The following is a 25,971-nucleotide window of genomic DNA, read 5'->3' as shown; positions in this document are numbered from 1 at the left end:
TCCTTGGACGACCTCGGTATCTTACCAACACTATACTACGTCCACGATGGGTGCACTTGCCCATATGTGTGTTTAGTGTTAGTGAATATCGTGTTTATAAATTTAAAACTTGGCTAAAAAGTGTAAACAAGGCTTAAAATATACACCTAATATATGTTACACCTAACATGCATCAATAGGTCGTGACCACTTGCAATTAAGTGAGCCGTGGATATCCAGGACACAGTCGCATTAACCCCCAATGTTTAAGTTATCAAGCATAACGGATTAAAACGAGTTATTTGGATTTTGGACATCATTCGTCATTGATCCCATACCCGAACAAATGGTAAATATTTTACTGTATCCCAAGCTCGTATAGGGAAAATAGGCTAAGAGTATTTACCTGAGCTTATCTTTACAAATCAAATATATATATAAGCGTAGCCGTTAATCGAAATAATAATGCAGGCGCAATTTACTGGAGGCTCCTAGTCTGGAATTGACGGAACTATGATCCATTAGAATGTTAATTGGTCTTATTCAAGTCATATGACTTGGACCGATTAACTTATAATAAATAGGTACAGTTCGCTAGATTAAGCGGAGACCAGATAGAATGTGGTTTGCACCCTCACGAGTACTATGACTCGTATAATATGGGTCAAACAATCATACACTCTGATTAGAACTGATTTGGAAAGGTTTTGACCCGATTCAGCTAACTTATATTGTGACAACTGTCAAAATTTCAGGTATCCGTACAACTATTAAACCATGCTTAGTGCTTAATGACTGTGTTGATTACAATTAACTGCTTACTGATTATTTCCATACATATACATGTGCATCACATATTGCTTAAAGACATATCATTAATGCATGAAAGCTTATTTGACACAAACGATGCACAAAACACAGTTAGCATAATTATTAGACAAATCAGGAAAATGCTGATAGAATTCAGCATATAAGCAGACAGTGTGTTGAGACACAGAATGAGCCAGAAACTAAGTATTACACTAGTATAGTGTGTAGGAAAGTAAGAATCACAAAACTGTCTTCCTAGAAATAGTTTAAGTGCCGGAAAGTGCCGAAAACTCACATAAAGTGCTGAATTTAGCAAAAATCAGCAATTTTCAGTATTTAAACAATCTAATATCATGCAGAAATATAGTTAAATGGTCCTGAATGCTTTCCTAAGTATCGGGAATCAAAAGTGTCACAAAAGGTAACATAAAGCACACTAAACTGCATAGTTTAGCACCTTAACGAACCGGTAACCAACCGAACAATCGGACACTACCCGAAGCACCAAATTTTCACTAGAAACACTGTTTTAACATTACCAAGCTAGTTATGGTCCCCGAACACCATAACACTACATAAATATCTAGTAACTAAAGTATCTAACTAGATACTTACATTTTAACCATAATCTAACTAACTTAGTTTAACCTAGCCTACATACCCCCCCCCCACCTATGTAATCGGCCAACATGGCCCCCACACATAGATTTTCTTTGAATTAAAAATTGGATTATGTTGGCACTTTTATGACATATTACACAAGAGTTAAAGTTGTAAAATGGATTATAAGTAAACTTGGAAGATCATAACTCTCATTCTATCTTTCATCATTTCAACACACCTCTTTCTCTTATTCTCCTTGTGCTCTTGGCCGAAACTCAACACACACACACTCACCATCATTCAATCATTCTCATACAATACAAGCACATACAAGGGTGTTAGAAGTTACATAAAGGCTCTAGGAGCTTTCGGAAGTTCAAGGACCTCTTTCATTTGCTTTTATCCATCTCTTATCTTCACTTGATCATCCCTAGCCTTGAGCTAGTGGTAAGAACCTTGATCTTACTATTTTACATCTATTTTAAGTGGTTAAAAGATGTTACATAATGATAATCTTGAAGAACACTAAGAATCACAAGAAAGAAACTTGAACATAAGCTTGAATACATAAGAAATCTTAATGTTATGTGTTGTAATACTTGTTGATTGTTGATTGCTTGTGAAAATGATGTTGATCATCATATAATCTTGCTAGATCATGATTAAAAACATAATCTAGCAAGATGAGAGGATGAAAGTGTTGTATGATCATGGATAATCCTCATAAGAAACATGAAATTGAAAGAATATGTGATTTTCTTGTAAAATGATGATTAAAGTGAGTTGTTAATCATGTAAATCTAAGATTTCAAGAGTGATTTCTCAAGAAACCATGTTAAAAATATAAGTTCTACTTGATCTTGGTTCTTACATAAATAAACCCTATTTTTAAAGGTTAAACAAGTGTAGAAACACTCATGTAACAAGAAAAAAAAACCAAAGAAGAAACATTTTTGAAAAATATGATTATAAGTTGTGAAGATCCATTTTCTTTAAAAGTGAAGTATTTAAAGAATCAATCACACTTTAAAGGGTAACAAGGCTTACTAAGAACACTAGTAAGTTACTACAAATTTTTGTGAAATTTCAAGTTCATGAAGTTGTAGATTATGCTTGTTTTTGGCAAAATTGGTAAGTAAAGATTGTTTATTGATGATTATGGATTGATTGTGTGGATTTTACGAAAGAAAATGATATATCTTCAAGGTATGGAAACCTCCATTTTTAGGGGAAACTATGGCAAAATTTTCCTAAAAATTAAACACTTAGAAAAATATTTCTAAACAAATATTTACAAGAGTATTTTAAACCATAAATTTTTACATAAACTTTGCCATAATTTTTGTTACAAAAATTATAAATATTGGAGGTTGGTTTTTTTTAAATAAAAGTGACTAAATATGTATTTAGGAAAATATATTTTTAGAAGTCACCATGTGTGTGATTATTTGTATACTTTGTATATTAGTTATATTATTTTAGGACATGAAATAACATAACTCATCAAAATACCGAAAGTTGCAATCCAAAATATTACCAAAATTCCAAGAATATGAATATACAAGTTATACATAAAATATTGGTGAAACTGAACTAAGGAATATAACTCACAAAATATTCCGGAAAATTTATTCACAAGTATATTTTGGTAAATAATATTTTGGACACCAAGGAAACGAAAACATGATTTTTACAATTACTACAAGTTATCATATTTTTGACAAAGGAAAAATATATTATTTTTGGCAAGTATAAATATATATTTTTCTTGAAATTTTTAGAAGATATATTATTTTTTGAAAGAAATATATATTTTCTCAAACAAACATGAAATACTATATTTTTGGGGTTAAAAATATATTTTCTCAAATAAATATGAAATACATCATTTTTGGAGAAAAATGAGTTTATATATATATATTCTAAGTTAGACTTGAAAATATATTATTTTTGGAACTTATATGAAAATACAAATATTTTTGCCAAAGGAAAATTTTAAATAATATTTCTTAAAATATATATTTTGGAAATATATATTGGTGAACTTTTATTAAAGATAATATTCCAGAAAAATTAATACGAAATTAAGTATAAGAATACTTAATGAATACAATAAAAATACATATTCTCATACGTATAAATACAAACCGGAATACGACCCAAATACATGGCAAAAATATACAAATACAAGAATACAAATACACCCATCCTTGGGAAGGATATACAAGTATAAATACTTGAAAAGTATTAAATTAAAGTATCTTGTTTAAACTATTATTCCAAGATTTGATAAATATAATTTAAGTAAAAATAATTATTATTTTAACAAATAATTATATAACTTGGAATAATATCGAAGGCACGAAGAAACGTAACTCAAAGACACTAATTAATTCTAAGCCAAGGCACGACCCGCTCGTCTAATAGATCATAGTACGTTGTAGGTAGTCGTGTACACCGGAAGAAGCTTGAGTTACTGTGATACGAAGACGCAAGACTGTGAGTTCGTGACTCCCTTTTCTTTTAACTGTTTTCAGTTTTATAACTTCGGGGGTGAAGTACATGTTACAACTGTTTACAAACGTTATTATTTGGTATGGTTAGCTAAGGGAGGGTACTGCTAGATCATGTGAGTGGTGGGTATGACGCTTAAGACCATTAATCCTCGTTGTAGGACCGAGGGACATGAGTGATAGATCTATTTGGGTGTAGCGAGCCCCGCCCATGTTGGACCAGGGTTTGGCCCATGGGTTGACTATGTCTTACAGCCGGAAGCCCAGTGCAAAGTCTGCTAGGTTTGAGCCTTCCTGCATCACGTCCCACATATTAATGGCCTTGCAAACCATTAATGATCTGTTTTCCTTGTTGCTTTCATACCGGGATTTTCAAACTTACATACATACTTTCAAAGATATCAAAGGTTTATTCATACACATAAACGAACACACGAACTCGCTCAACTTTTATTAACGTTTTCAAACTACATGTATTTCAGGGAATTAATTGTGGATCTGGCGGGCGTTCGGAAGTTCCAAGTGTGGTTTGAGAATAAAAGATGTCATCCATGGTCTTAGGGTTTGCTTAGGGTGTCTTATCCTGGACGAGACACGTTTTCCAAAACCTAGTTTTATTTAATGTCTTTTGTCGAGTCCTTATGAACTCTAAAAACAAGTTGCATGGTCTGTACTCGTATTTGAATTCTGTGTTTTAAAACAATGATGTTGTTATGTTTTTAAACTTATTTAGTAGATGAACATCTTCGGTTTTATCATATAGTTGTTGTTATGATTGAATGCAATGATATTAAGCAAGTCACACATAATCAAGCTTCCGCAAAAGTCAGGGTGTGACATATATAAACTACGCTATATAAGTCAACTGTACGCGCATAGGCGGCATCGGGTGGTCGGATGGGTCTATGGTAAGTCCAATATGCCAAAACATGTTTATTATGTTACCACATCGGTTTATAACTCAGATTACAAGTTCATCATGATTCAAAATCAATTTATGCGCAAAAGGGCATAATTGGTATTTTTAAGCATCTAATATTGACTTTGCATAAAACCCGACAAGCGTTATGATCAAAAGGTATGACCCTTAGGGGTTATTCCCTACAATAATACGATCATATAACAACTTCAAATCAGTAGCTAAATTATCTTAAACAGGTCAGAATCGAAAATCAAGCTGTTTGACTCTCGGTAGTGAACCGAGCTTTAAGCAGGAAATGACGGGCTGAACATGATCTAACATGTCCTAGTATGTTATATAAACTGACATAGTGTCAAAAATTAAGGTTTTGATATTTAGAAGTTCCATTTAACGTTATTTACGAAAATCTGCGTTTTTAATTTTATTTAATAAAACTTTGACCCTTCATTTGACCAATTTAACGTGATCATCAGGAGGTGCCCTCATAGGGAATTAACACCTACATTATTATGATCACGTAGCCATGTTCAATTCTGTAGGATCGTTTTCAGACCCGAACGAGTCGTTCAGAGGAATTTTGATCTGTTTCAGGTGCGGAAAACAAGAAACAGACTTAGACACAGCTTGTTCTTCACTTTAAACACTGATTTGACTGATATATCACTGATTACAATCAAACCTCACACCGGCAGCACCTCGGTATGGAATTCAGAAAAACTGTTACAATGATTTCGCTCCAACCCCTATATATAATGCCATGATTCCACTTGAAACACACATGAACTAGTTCGAGCGGAATAGCAAGTTTGTGATTCCGCTTGAAAATGACTATGGTCATTTAAAGCGGAATAGCATGTTCAAGCGAAATCACCTTACACACAACCTTAAACATCCTATTTTCTCGTACAACGAGCCCTGATTTAACCTATCTAGTCTAAGACTCGATACAAGACGAAGTCGACAGATGCATGCACTAACAAATTCGAACATTGGCTTGACCAAAATGGTCATAACCGAAAGTCAAATCAAAAGTCAATTTGCTCGACTTTCGGCTAATAACTAGCCTATAAAATGCAAAGAGACTAGGGAGAACACTTATAAGTGTTCAAGGGAAAGATTGAACTTCAGAGAAGGAGACTTCTTGGTCCAGAAGCAGCCCCAAATGATAGAGATAAAGAATGTGAAAGGTGCAAGTTCAAGTGGTGAACTTGATCACCTATTTATACTAAAATTCAAGCTCCTAAACCTTGCCAAGTGTAACCAGGAGCTCTAGGAGGGTGATAGGTGTCCTAGCAGGTGTCCAAAGGAGGTTAAGGGTGGCAAGAAACGGAGCAAGGTGGCAGAAGAAGCAGCTGCAGTTGCCAGCTAATTCTATACTGCCGGCGAACCATATGTTGGACCGTATGAGGTGATCCATGCGGTCCGGTCCGCATGAGCTTCTGGAGCCCACAGATTTTGCTATGCGGATCCTATGGACTGAGCCTTGCAGTCCGCATGAGGTGTTCAAAAATAAAAATAAATAAATAAATGCCTTTCGGACCGCAATCCGCATTAGACCTTCAGAACCAAAAGTTTGGCATTTTGCCATGTTTGACCCCTCCACATCCATACTTCCACATTTTTGCAAAATTAGTCCCTCTCGTCCAACTTACTGGGAATATTTGAGAGTTGATTGGACACGTGTTGCCATAATATTCGCCATAAATTTCCGAGGTGTTACATGTTCCGAACTCCAACATAGGCTAATTGTACCGATGATACAAGATCATTGATCACCGTAACCAGCCAGTTTATTAGCAACTTCGAAATAACCTTTGTTACCATACGAATAAGGGATATCAACCATAATCATTTGGCGTTCTCAAATCCCTAATGTTGGGAATCAAAGAAATAAAAGAGGCTTCACTCGCTTTACACACCCAACCATGAGTTTGAAACTTCATCATCACCTTAAATGTTAGTGACTCAAACTCCAACCAGAATTTTCTAACGAAAGCAAAAGTTAGTCCATCTGGACCTGGAGCCTTTTCACCCCCACAATCCCAAACCATGATCTTTATTTCTTCTTCTGACTAAAGTCGTTATTGGCAATCTTCCAACTTACTATTTATGGCTTTATAGAGCAACAGTAACACACTATAAGACATTATACAAAGATTCATATGGGGAGGTGGTGATTCTAAAAAAAGATACGATGGGTAGCCTAGGAGAAAATGGTATCCTCATTGGGCAACCTAGAAGAGACAAACTTGGCTCTCCTTCTAAAGTAGTGGTGATGGTTAAGGGATAATGGGAAATTTGGACCTTCAAGGATAACAAGGTCTTTAGGGGAGCTCATATCACAAACAACAATCTAATAGAGGGAATCGAAGAGTGCACCATCATGTAGTTGACGACTTGATGTATAAAGCAAAATTGGAATATCTTACAATAAAGAACTGGTGCAACGATGGTGTAAATGTAATAGTTGATTAGTGCAAAGTCAACTGTCAATGTATGTTTGTTTCTAGCTCCAGACTAGATGTTATTTTTTCCTTATGATCGAAATAATATAGTGCACCCCTTTTCGTTTAAAAAGAAACTGGTTTTTTTGTCTAAACTTTAAAATGATTTGTGTTATTTTTTTTGGTTTTGAATATTAAAGTTTTATGGTTGATGCAAATACACAGCCATTTCTCTAATGTGTTTGATGAAAACTATTTCATTACTACATTGGACGATGTGAAAATAATTAAGAAGCTTATTAAAGAATTGATGATTACGACAAGAGTTGTTAACTACTTTAGAAGCGGGTTGGTGTAACGCCCCAAAAACCCAAATGTTAAATTACAAGCATGATTTATTTTACACAGTGTGATACTGAGGTAACTAAGTTAGTTAACTTGGTTATAAATACAAGTTAGATATTAGTAATAAAGTTTTGTGACTAAACAAATAACAATCAAAACTACAAGGGCTAAAAGGGGGCAAGTGGAAAATGTTTTAATTAAAACATGGAGAAAAGGGGAGAACCCATTTTTGGGCAGAAGTGTGTGTCGACACACACACACATAGTGTGTGTGTGTGTGAGTGTTCTTGAGAATCAATCTAGGAAGAGGATAAATTCGAAAGTTTGCATGTATAATCCATGAGTTTCAAAGTGTTCATCACCATCAAATCATCATGTAAGTATCAAAATTTATCTCGTAAAACCTTCCTAGTTGAAATTCTAATAGGTTTTGATGAATTACTTTTAATTGGGTAAATTGGAAAAAAGGAATGGTTGAATTTAGGTTTAGATGCACTTAATATAGTGTTAATAATGATTTAATCATTTCAATTAGGTGTTTTAATGAAAGAACCCATGTTCAAGAACTTGGGTTTTTTGATGGTTAGTGATTTAATATGAATGAGTTGGATGAACTAGAGATTTTGCTATGTTGATGTCTATGTGTGAATGATACTTGTTGACTAGTAAGAAGAATTGATTTATTATGTATGAACTAGGAAGATTAGGCATGAAATACTTGTACATTGTGCCTTAATTGTGGTACGCGCACCAAGTGCTTGATGAAATGCCTAAGTGACAATTTTGTGTGAAATTGTATGCAAGTTGCGGGTAAATATGTATAGAAAGTGGTAATGATGTAATTGTTAGTAAACTAAAATGTGAAGTGTGTTTTAGATGGAGTTCATGTGGAAATTTGATTTGTTAGTATGATGTGGTAGAAGCGTGCATTAGGAGCTTGTACTCTATGCATAAGGATATGGCACACCTAACGCACTTAGTTGATTGCGTAGTTGGGATCAAGGGGTGAAAGTGGTGTCATTGTATGATATGTGGATTTTATAGTAAGGATAATGTTGGGTTCAAGGATAGTGTTAAAAGTAGTTAATCTTGAATGATGTTAGTTGTGGAATTATGAAATGACTAGTATGGAAGGAATTGATTATGTTGTGTATGCATATGTGATCTTGTGGTTGAATGTGTGTTTTACTACATGAGTAAGAAATGTATATGATGTCCGTAGTATAATCGACTATAACGATGTGAATGTATGAGATTAAGTTGATAATTCATATGATAGACAGTTGATGTGTGCAAAATGTAACATATATCAAATGAGGCATAAAACTAACCCTTTTTTAGTACTAATGTTGGAAAAAGTGTGTTTTTGTCTTCCTTTTGAAATTACAGGACCAAATGAGCTTAAACGAGCAAAAGGAACAAATATACAGCCAAAAACCAACATAAATATAAAGAAAAGAAATAAACGTGACATGCCCGACCACTCGGCAGCATCCCCAAAGCAAAAACAAGACAACAGAAGACTGACCACGGGGCCATGCCCAGCCGGACACGGGGGCGTGGTCAGCTGCCTGCATAAAAGACAAACCTGTAGAAGCTTCCACGCCCACCATGGGGGCGTGCCTAGCTCAACACGGGGCGTGGTCAACGCAAAGATACGCAGAATCTTGCAAAATCTTGATAGTACAGATACGATGCTGACCACGGTGTCGTGCCCACCAGACACGGGGCCGTGTGGGACCTTCTGCTGACACTTGCAATTAATGAAGGAAGAGAAAAAGGCTGGCCACGGGGGCGTGCCCACTGGACACGTGGTCGTGGCCAGAGCTCTGTGCAGGCTATAAATACAGGTGCTTGGCTCACTTCAAAGGCATCACTTGGCAAACCACTACTCTCCCACTTTGCCACCACTCCACCACCACTACAACCTCAACACCCACCACCATCATCCATCATCCATCATCCATCTTTAGAGTGTGTAGTAGTCTCGGGATCCAAGATTGATAGTAAGAGTTCTTGCTAATCAAAGGCCATGTTTGGTTAAGCCTCTTACATCACTTGGTGAAGACAAGTCTTTTATGTATTACTTTTGATTTTTAGTCTTTCGGCACTTTTTATTTGGTTTTGTATTAATGACTTTAATAACTAGTTTCTTATGTTGAAGGTGAATTTTCTTTATCATTTGTCCATGGTGTCTTGGCGTTACTTTACTGTCTATATAAAGTAAAATATTGCATTATTCATATCTCTACCGGTCTATATAGAGGCATGTTGGCTACATGGTCGAGGGTTAAGGTAATGGTTTAGTAAGGTTCTTTCCTTGTTCAGTGTATAGATCCTTCAAGGACCTGGTTCAAGCTTACTAGCACCTCATTCAATACCCATTGGTATTGGATGGCGGGGGTGCGAATAGCTTGAACCCCTCATATGTAAACGACTATTAATACATTAAACCGACTACTTGGGATTGTATCCCTGCTGACTCAAACCACTTAGCCGAGGGTAATGTCACCTTCAAAAGAGGGGCCTACCACTTTTCTCATTAATAACTTAATTAATTATCTTTCAATATTCCGACCCTTTGGGATTGTATCCTTGCTGACTTAAACCATTGGGTTGAGGGTAACGTCACCTTCAAAAGAGGGGCCTACTACTATAACTAAGATAATCTCTTAAAAGGTCAAAAAATGCAAAAATCATCAAAGGGTACATTAAATGCGAGTCGGATCCAAGTGATTCATCTTGTCTGTCTATTTTTATTTTATTTTTATTTCTGCATTTTTAGTTTTTATTTTCATGTTTCAAATCTTTTCTAAAAAATTTTAGATTGATTGGACGTTGAGGATAAACCGGTATTAAAAGTTGTTGTGTCCTTGGACGACCTCGGTATCTTACCAACGCTATACTACGCTCGCGATGGGTGCACTTGCCCAAGTGTGTGTTTAGTGTTAGTAGAATATCATGTTTATAAATTTAAAACTTGACTAATGCGTAAAATGGGCTCAAAATATCAATAAAATATATCACACCAAACGCACACCAAGTTTTTGGCGCCGTTGCCGGGGACACAAGGATTCTAAGAAAGTTTGGAATCAACGGCCTAATTATTTTTACTTATTTTCCTATTTTTTTAGGATTTTTCTTAATTTTTTAGTTTCTGCATACTTCAGCAAGGGCCGTGCTCAACCAGGCACGGGGTCGTGTCCATCTTTGTTACTAGCAATCCTGTTTTAAGTCAGACAGTAGCTGTCCACGGGGTCGTGCCCACTGAACACGCCCCCATGTCCACTTTTCAGTTACTAAAAACAGAACCGTAAGATCCCGACAGTTGGTAATTTATGACAAAAATATGAGTGATATTGATTATTTTTACTTTCGCTCCTCTTATGGTGAATGGTGTCAAATATGTGGTGGATTTTATAAAGATTTGGAATATTACTTTCTAAATTACACTCCCCACTATTTAGACCTATCGTTTTCCTGTAACCTTAAGAAGGGCGAAAGTAAAAACGATCCCAATCTCTCCCCCGAATGCCCTCAACCATTTCTTTTAGATGACATAACTTCTGAAGAATTATGTCAGCTCGAAGAAATAATTCTCCAGAAATTAAAAGATCTTGAGATGAAAACAAGTTATTCATCACAAGATGACAACCAAGGAGAATTATTGGGGTTGCATTCGGATTCTAACAACATCGACGATACTGAAAGCACCTCAAACTCTTGTGAAAACTTGAGCAATAGTCGTCCCTGTGTCGATTGTGTCGTGAAGGACTCTCCATCGGTCTCTGCCGACGCGTTCATAGACCTGATCGATTCGACATATACCTTCTTTAACGAGAGCCCGGATAAGGGAAATAAAGGTCTGTTTCGCCCACCGGTATTTAGTCTAGGTTTTACCCTTTCCGACAACCTCTTGCGTTCTTGTTTAAATCAAGGGCAATCAAGTTACCTTAGGCACTTCGGTGTTGTTCCCTCCAGTAAGGAACCGCCCGATCCGGACAAAATCCTTAAAATAAGACGAAACTTCATAAAACACTCTAGCCACGGGGCCGTGTCCAGGTCAACACGCCCCGTGCCCACCTCAAAATTGACCACAGGGTCGTGTCCACGGACAAAATGTGTCAGGATCTTGTCTAACCACGGGGCCGTGTCCAGCCGACACGGGGCCGTAGTCAGCGTCCTGTCGTTTTCTATAAAGTCAGCATGATTCCTGCACATTTTGATCCATTCCAAAGACCAAGATTTGCTGGGATCTTCACACATACCTCAGAAGGTATATTCCAAAGAAGGTTCTCAACAACCATCTTGTCTTTACCACTTTTGTCTCTTTCCTTGTTCTCCAAAAAACTCCTCAAACCTCCATTAAAGATTGAAACTTCGATGGCTTCAAGCTTTATTGTGATATTTGCTAGGTTTTTTAACCAAGGAATCTTACTAAAAATACATTTTACAACACTGTTTTAAGTTATTTACGCTTAGAAATGTCTCAAAACTTAGAAAAATAATTTAAAACAATAAAATTTCTTTATTCAAAAATCTGCAGAATGTTGACCACGGGGCCGTGCTCAACGGACACGGGGCCGTGGCCGGAGTTACAGTTTCATTATTTTGAACGTTTTCGACTTGTTTTCTTAGAATGTCGAGCCAGAACAGCGGAACATCTTCAGCTCACTCGAGAAACAGTCGCAGAGAAAGAAGGCCATCGATAGAAGCAACCCTTGTGCGTTACGTAATGGCACTAAGAGAAGCACTCGATGAGAGGACATCCGTGGAAGAGGTTCTCATTGACTGTATCAACTATCTAACGGTGGGGCTGGAGAGGAGCTTCCAAGAGATCAACCTTTTGAACCAAAGGTGAACATTCTTGCAATGCCGCCTATGGAACCAATCTTCCCACAAGAAGATTGGAACTTGGCGCAAGAAGTGGTCAATCCAACCGGATGGGATGACATTCCCCCGGAACCTCCTCTAGACACCTTACACGAGGTTCTGGTAGATGTCGCACCTCCTCCACATGAAGTTGTGGACAATGAGCCCGTCTTCCTTCTCCCCCGGGAGATAGAGGAGTGGCTCAATGAGGTGTGAGGAGCACCCTCCGAGAAGAAGTTCTAAAAGCCTTATTCAACCGGAAAAATCATTTTTCGGGTTTTTGTTGTTCTTACAAAGAAAACATCTAGGATAGAACTTCTTTGTGGTTTAAAATTGCATTCTAGGACCTACCTATCTATCTTAGTTTTTAGTTTTTACTTTTTATTTTCTAGGAACTATGTATCCCGCACTATTAAATGAATGATGGTTTAAATTAAGGAATGCTCTTTGGGTGATGTTATAATGATAAAACACGCTCGAAAAGGTGGAGGTTACAAAGGAAACACTGAAACCACACCCCATGCACGAAAACAAAGCATCCCGACAACTTTCCAGCATTACAGCAAGTTCGGCACTGGGCCGTGCTCAGCCCAACACGCTCCGTGCCCAAGCTCTGTAAAAATTTGCCCAGTTCAGGTAACTGGGTACGGGGCCGTGCTCGCTGAACACGCCCCGTGGCCAGCCTTCTGTTAAATTATGTTACTGGCAATCTGACCACGGGGCCGTGCCCGGACCAACACGGGGTCGTGGCCAGACGCTCAGTAACATGAAAGTTTGTTTTTCAACACCTTTTTACATATTCAATCAACCTAAAAACGTATTTTTGGGACACATTGAGGACAATGTGTAATTTAAGTGGAGGGGGGGGGATGCTAAAACCTTGAATCTTGTAAGTCCTAATAACAAGCCTTACACAAAACTCTATTTGAACCACTAATCACCCCAATTTTTTTGAAAAATTCGCATTTTTTTACTTGTCTTGGTTTAATTTGGGAATAACAAGTTCTAAAAAAAGATTATATTTTTACAAATTTACAACCGATAGCGTCGTGATAAAAAGAACCAAATAAGAAAATTATGAAAAGGCATGACAAATCTAATTAAAATTTGATTATATATACTTGATCACATTATAAACCCATTCCCACAACAAGTGAGTTTTGAGCCTTTATTGACCATACAAGCATATATCTTTAAACTAAATGCTTATTTTTCATTTTTTGTGTGAATAGCCACTTAGTTCTTACGACTCTAGAACTTGCCACGACGATACATTCTCAGTCCTTACCAACTTGAACCCAAGTAAGTAAATGATGGAGGCATTAGGACTAACACATTTTCCTTTCAACACCATTATTTAATTTTTTTTATCACCTACCCAAAATCCCCCTAGTCAACCCCTTTGAGACTAAACTTTTTCATTTTAAAACCCATAAAACGAACACCCTTTATCCACCAAAACCTTTTTCTTTTCAACCCCTTTGTTTTAGTAAAAAGCTCGGTTATCTTGTGACATTTCTTTATAAAAAAAATGAAAGTCTTGCAATAAACAAACAAGTTCCTCAAAGAAACTTTGTTTAAATATACTTAGTTTGAATAAAAGTCACAAAAATAAAAAGTTTTACGACAACCAACGCTTTTTACGTTTTTCGCCATTTTTACGAACCACTAACCAAAACCACCTATCCTTAGCCCAAGCCTAACCCTTTCCCAAAGTCCTCTTGATATTTACAAAGGTTTAAAGTTAAAAAGGAGGATGTTTGATTGCTTGGCAAGCATATGGTAGAAGTAAGTTCCATGCCGGTCTCGAGTGTTTCACAAAAATACATCTTCGACCGAGTGTTGAGTGATCTCCCGTGAGGTATGTGAACCTGTATATAAATAGAATTTTAAAGAGGCATGTTATGCCCAAATAAGTAATTTTTCTTATAAAATGTTCTAAATAAATCATGACGAATAGGATTGTAAATAAAATAAAAATAAAACCCAATAAAGATCTTGGATTCCCGACACTCAAGATAAGCCCAAAACTTCTCTTCTACCTCTTCCATTTGGGTGTGTAAAGCCATATTTTAAGGAGTTTTGCTTGAGGACAAGCAAAAATTTAAGTGTGGGGGTATTTGATGTGTGCAAAATGTAACATATAAATTACATCAAATGAGACATAAAACTAACCATTTTTTAGTACTAATGTTGGAAAAAGTGTGTTTTTATCTTCCTTTTGAATTTACAGGACCAAATGAGCTTAAACGAGTAAAAGGAACAAATATACAGCCAAAAACCAACATAAATACAAAGAAAAGGAATAAACGTGATATGCTCGACCCCTCGGCAGCATCCCCAAAGCAAAAACAAGACAACAGAAGACTGACCACGGGGCCGTGCCGAGCCGGACACGGGGGCGTGGTCGTGCCCAGCTCAACACGGGGCGTGGTCAACGCAAAGATACGCAGAATCTTGCAAAATCTTGATAGTACAAATACGAAGCTGACCACGGGGCCGTGCCCACCGGACACGGGGTCGTGTGGGACCCTTTGCTAACACTTGCAATTAATGAATGAAGAGAAAAAGGCTAACCACGGGGGCGTGCCCACTGGACACGGGGCCATGGCCAGAGCTCTGTATAGGTTATAATTAGGGGTGCTTGGCTCACTTCAAAGACATCCCTTGGCAAACCACTACTCTCCCACTTTGCCACCACTCCACCACCACTACAACACCAACACCCACCATCATCATCCATTATCCATCTTTAGAGTGTGTAGTAGTCTCGGGATCCAAGATTGATAGTAAGAGTTCTTGCCAATCAAAGGCCATGTTTGGTTAAGCCTCTTACATCACTTGGTGAAGACAAGTCTTTTATGTATTACTTTTGATTTTAATCTTTCGGCATTTTTATTTGGTTTTGTATTAATGACTTTAATAACTAGTTTCTTATGTTGAAGGTGAATTTTCTTTATCATTTGTCCGTGGTATCTTGGCGTTACTTTACTGTCTATATAAAGTAAAAGATTGCATCATTCATGTCTCTACGGTCTATATAGAGGCATGTTGGCTACCTGGTCGGGGGTTAAGGGAATGGTTTAGTAAGGTTCTTGCCTTGTTCAGTGTATAGATCCTGCAAGGACCTGGTTCAAGCTTACTAGGACCTTCTTCAATACTCATTGGTATTGGATGGCGGGGGCGCGAATAGCTTGAACCCGTCATATGTAAACTACTATTAATACATTAAACCGGCTACTTGGGATTATATCCCTGCTGACTCAAACCACTTAGCCGAGGGTAACGTCACCTCCAAAAGAGGGGCCTACCACTTTTCGCATTAATAACTTAATTAATTATCTTTCAATATTCCGACCCTTTGGGATTGTATCCTTGCTGACTCAAACCACTGGGTTGAGGGTAACGTCACCTTCAAAAGAGGCGCCTACTATAACTAAGATAATCTCTTAAAAAGTCTGAAAGTGCAAAAATCATCAAAGGGCACATTAAAGGCGAGTCGGATCCAAGTGATTCATCTTGTCTATCTATTTTTATTTCTGCATTTTTAGTTTTTATTTTCATGTTTCAAATCTTTTCTCAAAAAATTTAGATTGATTAGACGTTGAGGATAAACTGGTATTAAAAGCTCTTGTGTCCTTGGACGACCTCGGTATCTTACCAACATTATACTACGCTCACGATGGGTGCACTTGCCCAAGTGTGTGTTTCGTGTTAGTAGAATATCGTATTTATAAATTTAAAACTTGACTGATGCATAAAATGGGCTCCAAATATCAATAAAATCATATCACGCTTCGCACACACCACAGTTGACTTTTTGAAAGTCAACTATGCATAAATAGCGTAGTAAGGGGTTGTTTGGCAACATCTGACTGGTTAAGTGTTGAACCAGTAAGAGGTCTGAACCATTAAGTGTTGAACCAGTAAGAGGTCTGAACCATTAAGAGAATGTATAATGCTTAACCGTTCAGATGCAAATCTCTGACCAATTCAGATTAGAGGTCTTAACCATTCAGACTCTGTATAAATCTTAACCATTCAGAGGCAAATGTGTGAACCATCCAGACATCTGCTCGTGAAACAAATAGTCTGAACCATTAAGTGCTGAACCAGTAAAAGGTCTGAACCATTAAGAGCCTCATTAAGAGGTAAACAAACAACCCCTAAGGCTTTTTATCACAAATTTTATGTTAGGGAAATCATTAGGTGCATGCTATATCAATATGTGATATGTGTGACCACACGAAGATTATGTGGAATGAAAAGATGCGACTTTTAGCTTATACATTGTGTTGTTGGAATTTGACGAGTAAAGGTCAATGTAGGATATGAATGTGAAATGAATGCAATATTAGAATGTGCATTTATACTAATAATGTGGTAATCATGATGACATGAAAGTATAGGATCATGTCAAGGTGGGGGAAATTATGGAAGGCTAACGGAAAGGATATGGGGAAGCATGTACGAAACGGGCACTCAAGGTAAGTGAATTTCAAAACTCACTTCTTAGTATATAAATGAAGTTGTTGCATGAATATTGGAAGTCATTTAGGAATGGGTATGGGATGTAAGTAAATGGGTGAGAAATGTTATAGTAAGTTGTTCATAGTTCAAATGTAATGGAAAATGCTTAGTGAGATCAAACGCGTCAAACATAGAAAGTAACTTAGCGAGTTATCGTAGTTGGTTTGATCTTGGGGATTTGGTATTAGATAGATATGGGGGCTTAAAAGTGATATTACACGTCTTGGAACTTCCGGAATATGCGACAAGAGGGCAAAACAAACAAAACAACGGAAATCAGTGTTTGTGCTGCAGAAGGGGGGTCGGCGAGGCCAGGCAATGCGTCGGCGATGCCAAGCCCTTTTGTTGCTGACGCCCTATATTGTTGTCTACGCGGGTTCGATGCCAGAAACTCGTGTTTCGTGTTTTTCTCACTTTTCCTTGCTTCTAAGGCCCCGTTAAGCTTCCCAAAAGTACCCCAAGCCTTTTATCATGTTTTGTGAGGTTCGGGTGAGAACGGATACCTATGGGAACATGTATGAAGACATGGTTTGTACACTAAGATATGGAAATGTGGTTTTGTTATGATATGGCTAAGACTTATAAGTAAGATTTTGTCGTATGTACATGATATAGTGTAATTCCATAGCTAAATGTGATTCGATACGATTATAAGTATAGACTAGTATGTATGAGAATTTACGTGTAGATGTTGTGTTTAGGATTTGTTTAACGGTTATGGGAGAATGTAAAACGTATATAAAAGTTTTGGGTAAGGAGGTATGCATGTTTGTAGTAGGTTTTTTATACACGAAAGAGTTGATTTAGATGTTTTGTACATGTGCCATTACATCATACGTTTCTAATGAATGAGACTCGTACGGAGATAAATATGGCGTTAATATATAAGGATTTACGATGTTAACCGAATTTTTCTAAGAATAAAATGAAGTGCATGTATATTATTGTATGCTCATCAAAGGATAGTCTCTGGAATGAAATGCTCGAATTCAGAAGGATAACTAGATGGAATTTACATGAGGATAAAACGCGACGTGATCCTTTAATTATACATTTAGATCATATAATGCTCTAAGTACTAATGATGTGAATGTATGTAGTGAATGCAGGTTGTACAGACTTACGGATTATGGTCCTCACGAGACGTAAGCAATTGAAGAACGAGTCATAACACGGATTGTACGGGAATGTGTGGTCTTGTGGATAGTAAATATATAATATGTGTTATGTATTAAATGGAACGAAAAATGTAATTATCGTTAAAGACTCACCATAGAAAGGACTTTCAATCATGTTGGAACGTTTTTAATAAAAGAAATTTTATTGTACATATTTCCACTGCGTCTTTTCAGTTTAACCGTGTTAGGGTGTTACAGTTGGTTATTGATTACTATGAGCAAGAGATTGTTAGCTTGTGAGATGATTATCAAATACATCTATCTACTTGTCTTATTGCGATTTGCAAAGAAACAAATTTTTAAATATATAATCCATGTAATACCCGAGACTATAATCTAATAATATTATATGAAATGATATAAGCTAAATATATTCTCCTTAAATATAAAAATTGTTGGCATATTACCAAATTCAATATATATATATATATATATATATATATATATATATATATATATAAAAGAGTATAAGAGAAATCTTAATTATTGTTAAAATACAGGTGTAAACGACTCGATCCGAGTCGAGCTCCCCTTACAAAATGCTTAGCTTATTTAACTTAAAAGAGTTTAAGCTTGGTTCATTTCAAATCCTATTTCTAATGTTTGAGTTTGACTTGTGAGTAATTTCTCAAGTTTAATATCAGCTCGTACAATAATTATTATGTATTTAATGATTTGATTTATGTATATTTGTAATATAATTTTGTATATAGCATAAGTGGGATTTGTTAGAATTGTATCTCTCCAAGGACATGATTGTAGATAAGAATTTATGAAGATGTAGGATTAAGGTTAAAGATTTTTTTTAGAATGGTTGTCCAGTTTTGTATTAGTTTCTTGGTTTAGGAGCTTAGCCCTTTAGTTATTTTGATGGTCTATGCGTGTTACCGCTTCCATGTATCTATCTGAGGTGTTAGTTGTCACTATTATATGTTTTCATCATTTTTTGTGCGGTAGCTTATTAAGAATATTTTTTGAAGTACACCACGGGTTTTTAGTTAGGGATGAGCATTTGATACTAGTACCGAATTTTCTGTAATGATTTTTTTTTTTTTGATACTGAATTGGATATGTTTTTGGAGTTGAGGGTCTCACTGAAAATGGTCTCCTTATCCTTTAGGATAGAGGTAAGGTTTGCTTACATTCCACTATCCGCAGACCCCATCGATAGTGTAACTACAGAAGGGAATTATAGTGGGTAAGGCTGTTGTTGTCGTTGCATAGCATATATTATTATTTTCCTAAGTTATACGTATATAATAATAAGGGAAAAATTATCAGACAGAAAAAAACTTAATGTTAGAAGAAAAAGAAGAAAGAACACCACATCATAGCTAAACTTCTATATGGGGACACCAAGGGGGCGCTAGCCCTTCTTCGTTACCCTATTAACGAACATGAAGGAAAAGAGAAATGGGGTCCACAAGTTATCAACTAATCACTTCTTGTTTAATTTTTTCTTCTATTAAATTTTTAGTTAAAATATTACACACTTTTAAGAGATTAGTTAATTAAAATGAAAATGCCTACGTAAAAATGACATAACAATGAATTTTTTCACTTTTTAATTCGATACAACTTGTTAGAAAAGCCGAATAAAAACAAATTAATTATTACCATTTCCACATATTTACACATCACGAAAATGAAAAAGAAATGAAAAAGAAATGAATTACTTACTTACTAGTTGTACAAAAATGTGATGACATCATTTATTTAATATTTAATAGAATTGACAGTGAATTAGTTTAGGCGTTGAAGGGCATAAAAAGGGGCAAATGGTTAAGTAATAAGGACAAAACCCAACTACTCGGAAGGGTTTTCTTTCTTTCTTTCTTGCAGACACCCACACACACGATTATGAACATCATCAAAATCCATCTCATCACTCCCACAACAATTTCCCTGTCTCTATTCTTCCTATAGATACACACACCCTTCCTTCAGATCTTGTCAGACAATCTCTCTCTCTCTCTCTCTCTCTCTGTCCTGTTTTTTTCCTGTTTCAAATCTCTCTTTTGTTTCGATCCTCAGATCCTTTTGTTTCTCTCTGTCTTTTACTTTGACCATTTGACCGGCGTTAACATGGGCCAGTGCTACGGCAAAACAATTCCAACAACCGACAACGACGGCCCCACCACCATCATCGCCGCCGACGACCACCACCACCAACAACAACGTTCGTATCCACAATCACCACTCCCCTCCAACAACAACGTTCCCTCTGTCAAAAACACTCCGGCCCGATCCTCCAGCCCATGGGCCAGCCCATACCCACACGGAATCTCCAGCCCCTTACCCACCGGAGTATCGCCGTCGCCGGCCCGATCGTCGACACCGGGCCGGAGGTTCTTCAAACGCCCGTTTCCGCCGCCGTCACCAGCTAAGCATATTAAAGCTTCGCTGGCGAGAAGGTTCGGGCAGACGAAACAGCAGCAGCAGCAACGGGCAGGCACGATTCCTGAGGATGGGGCAGCGGTTGAACAGCCGGAATTGCAATCGCTTGATAAGAATTTTGGGTATAATAAGAATTTTGGGGCCAAGTATGAATTGGGGAAGGAGATTGGGCGAGGGCATTTTGGTCATACTTGTCATGCTAAAGGGAAAAAAGGGGAACTTAAGGATCAACCTGTTGCTGTTAAGATTATTTCTAAAGCTAAGGTATTTTGTTCAAAAGCCCCAATTTTTATTTCTACTTCTTCATCTTGATTGAATTGTTATGTTTAGTATTTAGGTTTTTTGCAGAAAGATAGGTTTTTTACACAATGGTGTGAGTGAGTGAGTGTGACATGTCCTGTTTTGTTAATGTTTCAGTGCATCTTCTATATATAGATTTGAGATAAGCGATCGGGTTCGCAGATGGAAGTATAAAGATTGTACACGAGTAATACGGAAGAAGTTAATGTTTTGTTTCTAGGTTTTAGGGTTATAATAGTCATTTGTTTTGGAGCCGGGGGTCTCAGTAAAAGCAGCCTATCCAAACCCTACCAATAGCTTTGCTGTTTGTGGGATTTACCGGGCATGGATGGCGTTGCTTTCTAGGTTTAGAGTTTAAATCACTATAATATGTAAATCTTGCAAAGTGGTAGAAGTGCGGTTTCCAATGTGATTTGCTCGGTATATAGATCTGCGACGAGTGGTTATAATTGAGCGTGGATGTAAATATAAAGATCGTACACGCACGAAAGGAAGTGGACATGGAATGTGTACATATAGAAATGTTACCATTTAGTCATTAGGTCACGGTTTCATAACTCACGAACGCTGATTTTTTATGTATTTAATGTTTATAACTTTTATAATCTGCCTCGATATATAGCGGTGGTATATGGTAGAATAATAAATGTTATCACTTCAATATTCATAATCCGATTCCATACTCGTATATATGTTGCCATTTTAACGATATGTTATATTTTTTCTATAGCATCAAGTAATGTAATCATTTACTAATTGATTAGATTCTATATTATTACAGATGACAACTGCAATATCGATTGAGGACGTGCGTAGGGAAGTAAAAATATTAAGAGCTCTTTCTGGTCATAAGCATCTGATCCACTTTTTTGATGCATGTGAAGATGCAAATAATGTATACATCGTTATGGAGTACGTCTTTCATATTACAGTTGTTTTTGAATTACCAAATTAACTCTACATAATTGACAAAAAGTTATATGTTTTGTTTTGTTTTGTTGTATATATAGATTGTGTGAAGGTGGGGAATTACTTGATCGGATACTATCCAGGTAAGAGGACGCCCTGTTAGGCTGTTACAAATTGAGTCATTTGTTGAGTAATGAGTAGATGTAGTTGACTTTAGTCAAACTTTCTTTCGAATGCAGAGGTGGAAGATACACAGAAGCGGATGCAAAATTGATAATTGTTCAGATACTAAGCGTTGTTGCTTTTTGCCATCTTCAAGGCGTAGTGCATCGTGACCTAAAGCCCGAGGTTATAAATGCATCTTTTTTGAGAAACTTCTCTTTCTTATTTTATGTTTTTTTTTTTTTGAATTTTTATTGAACCTCTGTTAAATTTTGTCTCAGAACTTTCTTTTCATGTCCAAAAGTGAAGACGCTGATATGAAGCTTATTGATTTTGGTCTTTCCGATTTCATTAGGCCAGGTAATGATCACACGATAATCTTTGTTCATTATTTCATCTACAGTTAGTTGTTAAAGATGTTGACGGAGAAAAGGTTGTGAGCTTGTGATTATGTTTTTTTTTTTTTTTTTTTTTTTTTTTTTATAATATTGCAGAAGAAAGGCTTAATGATATAGTTGGAAGCGCGTATTATGTTGCGCCAGAAGTTCTGCATAGATCGTACAGCTTGGAAGCGGATATATGGAGCATCGGTGTTATTTCATACATTCTTTTATGCGGGAGCAGACCGTTTTGGGCAAGAACCGAATCAGGAATATTTCGAGCGGTTTTGAGAGCAGACCCTAATTTTGATGATATACCGTGGCCTTCTGTATCGCCAGAAGCTAAAGATTTTGTTAAAAGACTTTTAAATAAGGACTATAGAAAAAGAATGAGTGCTGCTCAAGCTCTCAGTAAGTTCATTACTTTTTCTTTTCTTACGAAAAAAAGAGTAAAATGCTATTTTCGTCCTTGAGGTTTGGCCAGTTTTGCGATTTTCATCCAAAGGTTTGTTTTTTCGCATCTGGATCCAAAAGGTTTGATATTTTGCCATTTTCATTTGGCTCGTTAACTCCATCCATTTTTCTCCGTTAAGTCAGGGGTATTTCCGTGTTTTTTGTTAACTTAAAGGGCAATTCGGTCTTTTTCACTTTATGTAGAAAGACCGAATACCCCTGAAAAAAGACTGAATTGCCCTTTTAAGTTAACAAAAAACATAGAAATACCTTTTGACTTACCAGAGAGAAATGGATGGAGTTAACGAGCCAGATGAAAATGGCAAGATTTCTAATCTTTTGGATCCAGATGCGGAAAAACAAACCTTTGGACAAAAGTTGCAAAACTGACCAAACCTCAAGGACGAAAATGGCATCTTACTAAAAAAAATGTTTCATTATTCATTTATCTTCGGCAAAACTTTTTTGTTCGTTATTAGAATTAAGTTTTAATCCCGATGGCACGTGTGATGTACAGCTCATCCATGGTTGTCAACTGAAAACCATCCGATTCCGTTAGATATATTGATTTACAAACTGGTGAAGGCATATCTTCATGCTTCTCCGTTCAAACGTGCTGCACTCAAGGTAACCGTCTTTTTTTTTATTAGTGTACATGAATACACAATTATATCTTGATATTGATTTAAAGGTAACGTTATCGTTTGTGGGATAATTGCAGGCACTTTCAAAAGCACTGACCGAGAATGAACTGATTTATCTTAGAGCTCAATTCATGCTTTTGGAACCAAACAAAGACGGTCGTGTATCTCTCGACAACTTCAGAATGGTAAAAGTTTGCTATTTTTATCTCCCTTCGTTCCCTTCAAAGAGATTCTAATCTTAGCAGTGTTAACTCTTAAACCGTTTACAGGCGCTCATGCGTAACGCTACGGATGCAATGAAGGAATCTAGGGTTCCTGATATTTTAAATGCAGTAAGTATATATACATATATAGGGTTAGGTTAACGTACAAATGCTCTTATCGTACATTACGTACGCTACAATCTCAGCCGTCCGATCATCTTCCAGCATTGAATTCGCATGTTGTTTTTTTGTAACAATTTCGCATGTTGGTTTTTTAACATGCGATTTCATCAAAATTACCACATGCGAAATTGTTACAAAAAAACAACATGCTATTTCATCAAAATTATCACATGCGAAATTGGTACAAAAAAACATGCGAATTCATCAAAAATTATCACATGCGAAATTGTTATAAAAAAACAACATGCTATTTTATCAAAAATTATCACATGCGAAATTGGTACAAAAAAACATGCTATTTCATCAAAATTATCACATGCGAAATTGGTACAAAAAAACATGTGAATTCATCAAAAATTATCACATGCGAAATTGTTATAAAAAAAACAACATGCTATTTTATCAAAAATTATCACATGCGAAATTGGTACAAAAAAACATGCTATTTCATCAAAATTATCACATGCGAAATTGGTACAAAAAAACATGCGAATTCATCAAAAATTATCACATGCGAAATTGTTATAAAAAAAACAACATGCTATTTTATAAAAAATTATCACATGCGAAATTGGTACAAAAAAACATGCTATTTCATCAAAATTATCACATGCGAAATTGGTACAAAAAACATGCGAATTCATCAAAAATTATCACATGCGAAATTGTTATAAAAAAAACATGCGATTTTTAAAATGCGGGAAGATGATCTGACGGCTGAGATTGTAGCGTACGTAATGTACGATAAGGGCATTTGTACAGTACACTTTACCTACATATATATAACCTTAGATCATATTATATGTAGTTTATTGCAAGCTTAATTTACATTCGCGTGCACGTGTGTTGTAGATGGCACCGTTATCTTACCGGAAGATGGACTTTGAAGAGTTTTGCGCAGCCGCCATAAGCACATATCAATTGGAAGCCCTTGAAACATGGGAACAGATTGCATCGACTGCATTTGATTTTTTTGAACAGGAGGGTAACCGCGCAGTGTCTGTTGAGGAACTTGCTCGGGTATGGAATCTTTTTCTTTCTATTTTTACCATTATGAATTTGTAATTATATGTATTGAGCGATGGTGATGTCGTTGATGTAGGAACTGAACGTGGGTCCTACTGCACATTCGATTCTGAAGGACTGGATTAGAGGCGATGATGGCAAGCTGAGTTTGTTCGGTTATGCCAAATTTTTGCATGGAGTCACGCTTCGCAGCTCCAACTCAAGACATTGATTAGATTTTGTTTCTTTCTTTTTATATTGAAAGGATGTTTTTTTTTTCTTTCTTGTTTTACCATATTTTGCTGGATTAAGGTTTTATGGGGGGCACTTGTGTAGAAGAAATGAATATAGTAGAGACAAAATCAAACAAGGGGTTTTTTTATTTATTTTTTTTTAATTTAGGTGTGGAAGAGATTTTTTTTTTCTTGTCGGAATGTTTGGAATATTCTTGTGCTTCACTCCCCCACACAAGATAAGATTCTTATGACATGTCATCTGTTTGCTTCTGTATGTATTATAATCTTACTAGCACAAGGGAAACTGAGTACCAAAGTTTTGTTAACAAAAGATTATGTTTTTAGTGGTTAGAAACATGTGTCATCTTCTCATTGGGTACTGGTGAAATTCACCACATCGGGATACACTTGCTTCTGAATCAGGGAAAACCTCCACCTAAGGCTGAAGCCCATGAACACTCGCCTGAAAACACTCAGTGCGCTGAGTCTCCCATCATTACAAGGATTGAACTAGTGATCGCCGCCTACTCGCCTAACTCCCATCAACACCCGGTGCCGTTGAAACTAATGGGGGGAAGCAGGAATCGAACCTAGGTCTCTTGAAAACCCAGGTCTCTCCCCTTACCACTCCATTAGCTCATTGGCAGTAACAACCATATTCTCCTTGGGAAAAAGATGGGGTTTTTAAGCTCTAAACACGACAAGCACTTGCTACATGACATTTTCTCCATTTGAGCTTTGGTGTCTGGTGACAATTAGTGTACTCCATGATCAAAAGATTAAAAGTTTATAATCGTATCATGTATTTATATTTTATCCTAATGAATTTAGGAATAAAAAAAAAAGTTGCCGTGTGTCTACGAGTGTATAGTAAGGTCGCCATCTATCATTTTCTTACATTAAA

General features: G+C 36.5%; 1 protein-coding gene across 1 annotated transcript; it reads left to right on the top strand.

The window, feature by feature from the left end:
* Positions 1-19,945: 19,945 nt before the first annotated feature.
* On the top strand, positions 19,946-25,339 carry LOC110864853 (CDPK-related kinase 3). The gene is made up of 11 exons (XM_022114017.2): positions 19,946-20,856; positions 21,674-21,804; positions 21,903-21,944; positions 22,041-22,149; positions 22,245-22,323; positions 22,458-22,754; positions 23,314-23,423; positions 23,518-23,625; positions 23,710-23,772; positions 24,679-24,846; positions 24,929-25,339. The coding sequence occupies exons 1-11, from the start codon at positions 20,281-20,283 to the stop codon at positions 25,061-25,063; spliced, it is 1,818 nt and encodes a 605-aa protein (XP_021969709.1). The 5' UTR covers positions 19,946-20,280; the 3' UTR covers positions 25,064-25,339.
* The last annotated feature ends 632 nt before the right edge of the window (positions 25,340-25,971 follow it).

The sequence above is a fragment of the Helianthus annuus genome, chromosome 6 (assembly GCF_002127325.2).
Source record: "Helianthus annuus cultivar XRQ/B chromosome 6, HanXRQr2.0-SUNRISE, whole genome shotgun sequence".
Classification (NCBI taxonomy): domain Eukaryota; kingdom Viridiplantae; phylum Streptophyta; class Magnoliopsida; order Asterales; family Asteraceae; genus Helianthus; species Helianthus annuus.
This window is presented reverse-complemented; position numbering and strand designations above follow the sequence as displayed.

What these genes read in the sequence shown, in the direction of transcription:
- LOC110864853 (XM_022114017.2), top strand. Translation starts at nt 20,281, where the DNA reads ATGGGCCAGTGCTACGGCAAAACAATTCCAACAACCGACAACGACGGC. An exon ending in AATGTATACATCGTTATGGA is followed by an intron (nt 21,805 to 21,902) that starts GTACGTCTTTCA and finishes TTGTATATATAG; the next exon opens with ATTGTGTGAAGGTGGGGAAT. An exon ending in ATCGTGACCTAAAGCCCGAG is followed by an intron (nt 22,150 to 22,244) that starts GTTATAAATGCA and finishes ATTTTGTCTCAG; the next exon opens with AACTTTCTTTTCATGTCCAA.